This window comes from Mandrillus leucophaeus, unplaced genomic scaffold, assembly GCF_000951045.1.
Source record: "Mandrillus leucophaeus isolate KB7577 unplaced genomic scaffold, Mleu.le_1.0 Scaffold37, whole genome shotgun sequence".
Lineage (NCBI taxonomy): Eukaryota > Metazoa > Chordata > Mammalia > Primates > Cercopithecidae > Mandrillus > Mandrillus leucophaeus.
Genome location: NW_012103920.1, coordinates 8162878 through 8171636, shown reverse-complemented (window position 1 = coordinate 8171636; position 8759 = coordinate 8162878). Strand labels below are relative to the sequence as shown.

At 39.8% G+C, this 8759-nt stretch overlaps 1 protein-coding gene across 1 annotated transcript in view; it reads left to right on the top strand.

The window, feature by feature from the left end:
• The window catches only part of TERF2IP (telomeric repeat binding factor 2, interacting protein), a 12708-nt gene extending 4339 nt beyond the window's left edge, over positions 1-8369 (top strand). Inside the window, 3 exon segments of the mRNA XM_011990124.1 lie at positions 2660-2717; positions 5218-5342; positions 7144-8369. Of these exon segments, the coding sequence (XP_011845514.1) occupies positions 2660-2717; positions 5218-5342; positions 7144-7551 (591 nt within the window). The 3' untranslated portion in view covers positions 7552-8369.
• Positions 8370-8759: the final 390 nt, after the last annotated feature.

Sequence of the window (8759 nt, the reverse complement as noted above, 5' to 3'; positions counted from 1 at the left end):
AAAAAAAAAAAAAAAAAAAAAAAATTGTTGTAGAGATGGGGGTCTCGGTGTGTTGCCCTAACAGGTCTTGAACTCTTGGGCTCAAGCGATCCTCCCGCCTCGGCCTCCGAAAGTGTTGGGATTACAGGCGTGAGCCATCACACCCAGCTTCTTGGTCTAGTTTTAATTTACTTTACCATTGACTAGAATGTTAACATGGTTCTGTATTCAAAAGTTACAAAAAGAATATATAGAAAGTCCTCTCTTGGCCGGGCGAGGTGGCTCAAGCCTGTAATCCCAGCACGTTGGGAGGCCGAGGCGGGCGGATCACACGAGGTCAGGAGTTCGAGAGGAGCCTGACCAACATGGCGAAACCACGTCTCTACTAAAAATACAAAAATTAGCCGGCCTTGGCGGAGAGTTCCTGTAGTCACAGATACTCAGGAGGCTGAGGCAGGAGAATCGCTTGAACCTCGGGGGAGCGGAGTAAGCCGAGACTGCGCCACTGCTCTCCAGCGTGGGTGACAGCGAGACTCCGTCTCAAAAAAAAAAAAAAAAAGATAATAATAATTTATCTCGTCCTTCTTGCCCACCACTTACCGACGGGATAACTGGCTTCTTGTGTTTCTGTTAAGAGATGTTCCACAGACTCCTTTTTAAAAAAGATTGCTGCTATGTTCAGGTAGATGCAGTATAAAAGCGTACCAGACTTGTTCATTTTAATGCTGTGGCGTAACTGAATGCCTATGGACTTAAGAAGGTTCTCGGCAGTTGGAAGGTCTCTTCCTGGTCTTGCTTAGGTGAAGTGAATTTTGAATGCAGTTGAGTTGAAAATTGGAGTTCAGTATGACTAGGATGCAGAGCTAGGCTGTTAAGATGTACTTGTGACGTATCTGGCATTGACAACTTAAACTGACAGACCCTTTTGTTTAAGGAGGCATGCTGCTTCTCCTCCCCCTCCCTAATCCTCCCACCTTTTCTTTGCCTGTATGGCTACTCCATTTAACACTTGGAGTCTGGGGAGTAAAATCTTTTTCTCTTGTTCAGTATGCTTAGTAGGAATTTTGTTTTTGGTAAAAGTGACGTTTCGGCTTCATTCATTCAGCCGATATTTGAGTGCCAGACATTGTTGTCCCGCTGGAATATAACAAATAAAAGTCCGTGTGGTCATGGAGCTTATAACATGGTAACTGGGGGGTGGTAAGGGCTATGGAGAAAAATAATTCAAGAATGTAAAGGGTTGGGGAGGAGGTTTTTCCTATAGGATGATAAGAGAAGGTGACTCTCATAAGCTGATGTTTAAGCAGGGACCGAAGGAAGAGAAAGACCAACCCAGGTGGATATCTGGGGAAGAGTGTTCAGGCAGAGGAAGAAGCCAGGGCAAATGCCCTTATGTGGGAGTGTGACTGGTGTGTTTTTGGAGCCACTAAGAGAAGAGAGTGGCTGTAATGGAGTAGGAAGAGAATTAATCTAGCAGATGAAGTTAGGGCTATGTGTATGGGTGAAGTATGTCATCATGTAAGGCCTTGCTTTTATTTTTATTTGTATATGTTGAGACAGGGTCTTACTCTGGCACACAGCTGGAGTGCAGTAGTGCGATCACGGCTCACTGCAGCCTTGACCTCCCAGGCTCAGTGGATCCTCCCACCTCAGCTTCCCAAGTAGCTGGGACTACAGGCACTCGTCAGAACACCTAGCTAATTTTTGTATTTTTTTTGTGGAGACAGGATTTGGCCATGTTGCCCAGGCTGGTCTCAAACTCCTGGGCTCAAGCAATCTGCCCAACTTGGCCTTCCAAAAGTGCTAGGATTCCAGTGTGAGCCAGCATGCTGTGTCCAGGCCTTGCTTTTAAATCTGTGATGTTGGGACTATTGGCAAGCCGTTTGGAACTTGGGACAAAATTGAGCTGGATTCATCCTATGCCTCTAAGTAATCTTTTGATAATAAGATATGTAAATGTAAAAATTAGAAAATTCTAAAATGAGTAAGAGAAGATATGAATGAATATATCAGTACAGTGGGAGTTGCTTTGAACCATTTGTGGTTCAGGATGCTGCCTGATTTGCCAGAAGAAAAAAAGTAAAAAATATTAGCATGGTGGTAAGTCATGAAGCCAAACAGACTAAGAAAAAGTTTTATATATTTGATTACCTGAAAATTAAGAACTTCTCATGATAAATAAAGTCAGAGAGTATGCTGGAAAAACATTCCTAACACATTGCAATAGACTTAGTTTCTTTAATGTCTAAAGAGCTCTTTGTCATTAAGAAGTCATTAAGTAAAAAGAAAACTAATAGAAAAATGAGAAAAGGAAATAGAACAGGAAGTTCCCAGAAAAGGAAATAAATAAGCGGCCAATAAACAAATGAAGAAATATTCTGTTATTAAATGAAAGTATATCAGACCCGTGCGGTGGCTCACGCCTGTAATCCTAGCACTTTGGGAGGCCAAGCGGCGGCAGATCACATGAGGTCAGGAGTTCGAGACCAGCCTGGTCAACATGGTGAAACTCCGTCTCTGCTAAAACTACAAAAACTATCCAGGCATGGTGGCCTGCGCCTGTAATCCCAGCTACTCGGGAGGCTGAGTTATGAAAATTGCTTGAATGGGGGAGGTGCAGGTTGCAGTGAGCTGAGATCAAGCCCCTGCACTCCAGCCTGGGCGATAGAGCCAGAGTCCATCTTGAAAAAAAAACCAAAGAGAAAGTAAATCAGACCCTGAGCAGAGGGTCAGCATAAGCTATACTTTGACCCATGAGACCTGTGAGATAATAAATGTGTTGGAATTGTTGTGTATTTATTTGATGAATTGAGATAGCTTCCATTATACAAAATAGAACAAAAGCTCCCCAAGTTATTTATTTTTTTAAGTAAATCAGAGCAAGGAAATGTTATATTTTATCTGTAAGATTGGCAAAAGTCAATACAATGGATAATATCCAAAGTAAGTATATGGGAAAACAAGTATATTCCTACGTTGTTAATAGAAATTGATACAATTTCTTTGGGGGACATTTTGACAATATCTGATGACATTTATAATGTATATTCCCTTAAACATGGCAGTTTTGTTCTAGGAATTTATCCCGTAGATATACTCAGAGAACAAATGGGTACATACTGAAAGGCAGTCTCCCTATTTACATACCCTTAAGGTCCTTTCCTAGAGGCAACCTTTATTATCGTCCCTTGTCTGTTACATGTCCCCTTTGCTCGTAGTAGTACTAGCACACTAGACATCAGCTTACTCTGTGGTTTACTTTTTTTAAACTTATTTATCTTGAAGTGTTTGTGTAGTCTGCATAAAGATTTTCCTCATTCTTTTCTCATTGATTGCACTGTATTTCATTATGTGAATGAACAGTAATTTACTTTTTATTATAGAGAATTCCAAGCATTTACAAATAGAGAATAGTGTAATGAGCTATATTGCAGGTAGCCATCACCCACCTTCACCTGATTGTAGTTCATGGCGTTTTTTAAATCTGTACCTTTCATCCCAACTTCCTGGACTATTTTGAAGCAAATGCCAGACATCATATCATTTTATCTGTTTTAGCATGTATCTCTCAAAGATAAGGCTTTTTAAGTTACTATTTAAGAATTTAACTAAATACATACAGTAAAATTAACTTTTTATGGTGTACAATTACATGCATTTTAAAAACTTTTTTATTGTGGTAAAATGTATATGTCATAAAATTTACAATTCAAATAGTTTTTTAAGTGTTCTGTTCAGTGGCATTATTAAGTGCATTCACATTGTTGGGCAACTGTCAGCCACCATCTGTATCTAGAACTTACTCATTTTCTAAAACTGAAACTCCATGCCTTTTATTATTTTCTGCTTTTAGGGGTCAGAAACATGCCTATTAAACACTAACTCCCCATTTCTCCCTCCTCTTAGCCTCTGGAAACAACCATTCCACCTTCTGTTTCTATGAATTCAATCTTTCTAGATACCTCATACAAGTAGAATCATGTACTATTTGTCCTTTTGTGTCTGGCTTATTTCACTTTGCATAATATCTTCAAAGTTCATCCATGTTGTAGCATGTGTCAGAATTTCATTCCTTTTTAAGGGTGAATAATATTCCATTGTATGTATATACTATGTTTTGTGTATCCATTCATCTATCAATGGGCATTTGGCTTATTTCCATCTTTTGTCTATTTTGAATAATGTGGCTGTGAACATGGGTATGACTAGTATGTGTTTGAGACCCTGCTTTCCATTATTTTAGGTTTATGCCTAGAAATGCAATTGCTGGATCATATAGTAATTTTATGTTTAATTTTTTCTTTTTCCTTGTGGGTTGTCATCATGAAATTATATTGAATTTTTTGAGGGACTGCTGTTCTCTTTTCCAGTTATATGTGTTTTAACATATGTTATATTTTGTAACCAGCACCGAAATTGGGATTTAGAGCAATTCCATCATGAAAAACTCCCTCTTGCTGCCCCTTTGTTGTATATTTTAGTAAGCAGAAAAGGAGCAGAGTTAGATCTTCAGAGAACAAAATGTAAAGGAGAAGAAACAGGATGTTTAAATTTAGAAGGCCCTCCTTTTTGTAGGTGGTATATGGTGGATTGTGGTACGTGGCCCACATCTGCCTTTGGCTGCTAGGAGAGCTGCCTTGCCCAAAGTCCTGTCTTCTTAGGGCTGCCACCATCCAATGATTGATATTTGCAGAGTTACAAAGTCTCTGCTCCTTGGCCCCAGCTTGGTCAATTCTGAAGGGCCTTCCTAGCTCCAGAGTTGCCCATGGTTTTGGCTGAGGCCTTATAACTCTTTGATAAATCAGCTTCTCTCTCTGCTGACTCCTGCTTTCCTTCTCTTCCACAAAGGTTTTCCCAATATCGCTCCCCAATTCTTTAAATGTCAGTCTCCATCTCAGAGTTTGTTTCCCAAGGAACCCAATTTATGACACATTTTTGTTAATTTGCAAAGTCTGTAAATACAAAGCAAAAAATGAATTAAACTTGAAGAGCATTTTTTATATGGCAGTTTAAGAATGTATAATCATTTGGATAGTACATCTTTTCAGAAGCAAGCATAGAAATAAGTGTATGAACACGTCTTAGACTTTTTTTACCCTTCTGAATCAAAAACAGATGTCTTCTGATAGAAAAAAAAAAGTGCAGGCTCACTCCTGGCCCAGAGCTCGCACAGCAGACAATATATTTTTGGTTTGTATAAAAGAGGCTACTGCTAGTCTGTCCTGTTCTTTTTAACAGAACCACAGAATAAGAGAACTCCAGATTTGCCTGAAGAAGAGTATGTGAAGGAAGAAATCCAGGAGAATGAAGAAGCAGTCAAAAAGATGCTTGTGGAAGCCACCCGGGAGTTTGAGGAGGTTGTGGTATGTTTAACTAGATTTACTCATTATTTTTGTCCCTACCTTCATTCTTCTTTGAAACTGATTATCCTATCCACCTTTTTCATCTACCTGGGGCTCAGGAAAGTGAGAGAGGATTTCAAGATGGAAAGGAAAAATGGAAAATGGGACTGATCTGGGCTTCAGACATGTTGCCCTGAAGCTTTTGCTTCACAAAGCTTTTAGTTTTTGGCAGGACAAGTTGAGGGGGAAAGGGAGAAAAATTGGGTAGAATAGGGACAGTTATATAAACAGTATAAAGCATCCCACTTTGAGTACTTTAATGTCAATATGTTTTTCAAAAAGTTTATAGTACTTTTTTTTTTCTATTTTTTTGAGATGGAGTCTCGCTGTCACCCAGGCTGGAGTGCAGTGGCGCCTGCCATCTCAGCTCACTGCAGCCTCCGCCTCCCAGGTTCCAGCGATTCTCCTGCCTCAGCCTACCGGGTAGCTGGGATTACAGGCATGTGCCACCATGCCCAGCTAATTATAGTAATTTTTTTTTTATCAAGCAAATTTAGCTTTTTGTGTACTTTGACCTTTTTTGAAATGTTTTAGCTCTTCCATATTCAGTCTAGCTTCTATTACTCTGTTAGAATCCTATATTTAGTAATAGCTACAGAGAAAGACAGGACCCATACAATAATGATAAGTTTTTTAAAGGTCCAAATTTTATATTTTTCAAGGATAAAGGGTCTTGTGAATTAACTTTTATTTATTTATTTATTTATTTTTTTGAGACGGAGTCTCACTCTGTCACCCAGGCTGGAGTGCAGTGGCCGGATCTCAGCTCACTGCAAGCTCTGCCTCCCGGGTTCACGCCATTCTCCTGCCTCAGCCTCCTGAGTAGCTGGGACTACAGGCGTCCGCCACCTCGCCCGGCTAGGTTTTTTTTTTGTATTTTTTAGTAGAGATGGGGTTTCACCGTGTTAGCCAGGATGGTCTTGATCTCCTGACCTCGTGATCCGCCCGTCTCGGCCTCCCAAAGTGCTGGGATTACAGGCTTCATCCACCGCGCCCGGCCTAACTTTTCATATTAACAAAGAAAAATGGTTAGGCTTCAGTCCAAACAAGGGAAATAATCTAAAGCTTCTGTAATTGGTGAGTGAAGGAATGCACAGGAATTGGTAGGATTTAGGGATTGTTGCTTTTTGTAGTCTGTGTTTTATTATTTGATATTTGGTTCATTTTTCATAAACTTCCAACACTCAGCTCTCAAACATGACCTACCTAGGCCTCTTCTCATATAGCATGCTTTGTAATCTGTCTAACTAGTATACCTTGGAAGCCCTAATATATTCATACAGCAATGCTTTTTGAGTACTTATTATGTATAGTCATTGGTAGGTATTGGAGATGTGGTGATGAGCAAAACATACAATTCCTGTCCTTAGGAGCTTACAGTCTTGAGAGTGAAGTCAAATATTTAACAAATCTAATGAACATGTGTGCACATATATGTGTGTCTCTCTTTATATATACATATATTTTTCATATTCAGTGTAGCTTCTAATCTATTGAAATACTGTAGTCAATTATACACACATATACACATATACTCCCCCTACCCCCACACACGTGCACGTACACACACACACGTGTACGTATACATACACATCAGACATGAATAAATGTAAGAGGGAACACAGCATATTAAGAGGATCTGAAGGAAGTCCAATGTGATTGGAATGCATAGGGCAAGGGGGTGATAGTTGGAAGAGACCAGATATTGTAAGAATTCAAGACTTGGTAATTAGGAGCTGGTTTTACTCATCATTCTGTCTAGGTGGATGAGAGCCCTCCTGATTTTGAAATACATATAACTATGTGTGATGATGATCCACCCACACCTGAGGAAGACTCAGAAACACAGCCTGATGAGGAGGAGGAAGAAGAAGAAGAAGAAAAAGTTTCTCAACCAGAGGTGGGAGCTGCCATTAAGATCATTCGGCAGTTAATGGAGAAGTTTAACTTGGATCTATCAACAGTTACACAGGCCTTCCTAAAAAATAGTGGTGAGCTGGAGGCTACTTCCGCCTTCTTAGCATCTGGTCAGAGAGCTGATGGATACCCCATTTGGTCCCGACAAGATGACATAGATTTGCAAAAAGATGATGAGGATACCAGGGAGGCATTGGTCAAAAAATTTGGTGCTCAGAATGTAGCTCGGAGGATTGAATTTCGAAAGAAATAATTGGCAAGATAATGAGAAAAAAAAGTCATGGTAGATGAGGTGGTTAAAAAAAATTGTGACCAACGAACTTTGGAGAGTTCTTGCGTTGGAACTGGCACTTACTTTTTGACCATTGCTGCTGTTGCTCTGTGAGTCCTAGATTTTGTAGCCAAGCAGAGTTGTAGAGGGGGATAAAAAGAAAAGAAATTGGATGTATTTACAGCTCTCCTTGAGCAAGTATCAATGTGTTTATGAAAGGAAGATCTAAACCAGACAGCAATTGGTCTACATAGTAGTAATCCTTTGTTGGAATGGAACCCTTGCTATATTAGTGACAAAGTGAAAGGAAATTTAGGAGGCATAGGCCATTTCAGGCAGCATAAGTAATCTCCTGTCCTTTGGCAGAAGCTCCTTTAGATTGGTATAGATTCCAAATAAAGAATCTAGAAATATGGGAAGATTTAATTATGAGGCCTTGAACACAGATTATCCCCAAACCCTTGTCATTTCCCCCCAGTGAGCTCTGATTTCTAGACTGCTTTGAAAATGCTGTATTCATTTTGCTAACTTAGTGTTTGGGGACCCTGCTCTTTGGCTGTTCTTTTTTTGGAGCCCTTCTCAGTCAAGTCTGCAGGATGTCTTTGTTTACCTACCCCTCAGTTTTCCTTAAAACACGCACACAACCCTAGAGACTCTTAAGAATAATGTTACTTGGTTAATGTGTTATTTATTGAGTATAGTTTGTGCTAAGCATTGTGTTCGATTTAAAAAATTAGTGGATTGACTCCACTTTGTTGTGTTGTTTTCATTGTTGAAAATAAATATAACTTTGTATTCGAGTCTTGTCAGTAAGTGTTTTGATTGTATACACAAAACTTTTTAGGTATAAAAACCACAAAGGAACTAACAGTTATTGTTAATTACAACTGATAAAGTGGTTCCATTTTAGAGTGAATAGGCCATTGGAAAGATACTAGTTCTTCTGGATGGAGCAAAGAGAAGAGTTGCATCAAGCACTGTGAGAAGTGGCAAAATGAGCTGAACTGCTGAAAGCCAAAGGAGAGAGAAACCAATCAGGGACCAGCAGGTGGGTAGCAGAAGGTGTCAGGACCTCATCCATATTTCCCGGGCACTCATCATTCTCTAGCATATGCCACTAACAGGAATCTTGCAATAAGCACCTGCCTGAGGCTTTCTCTCTGCTTGAAGTGCTATGGAGTTAATGCCCC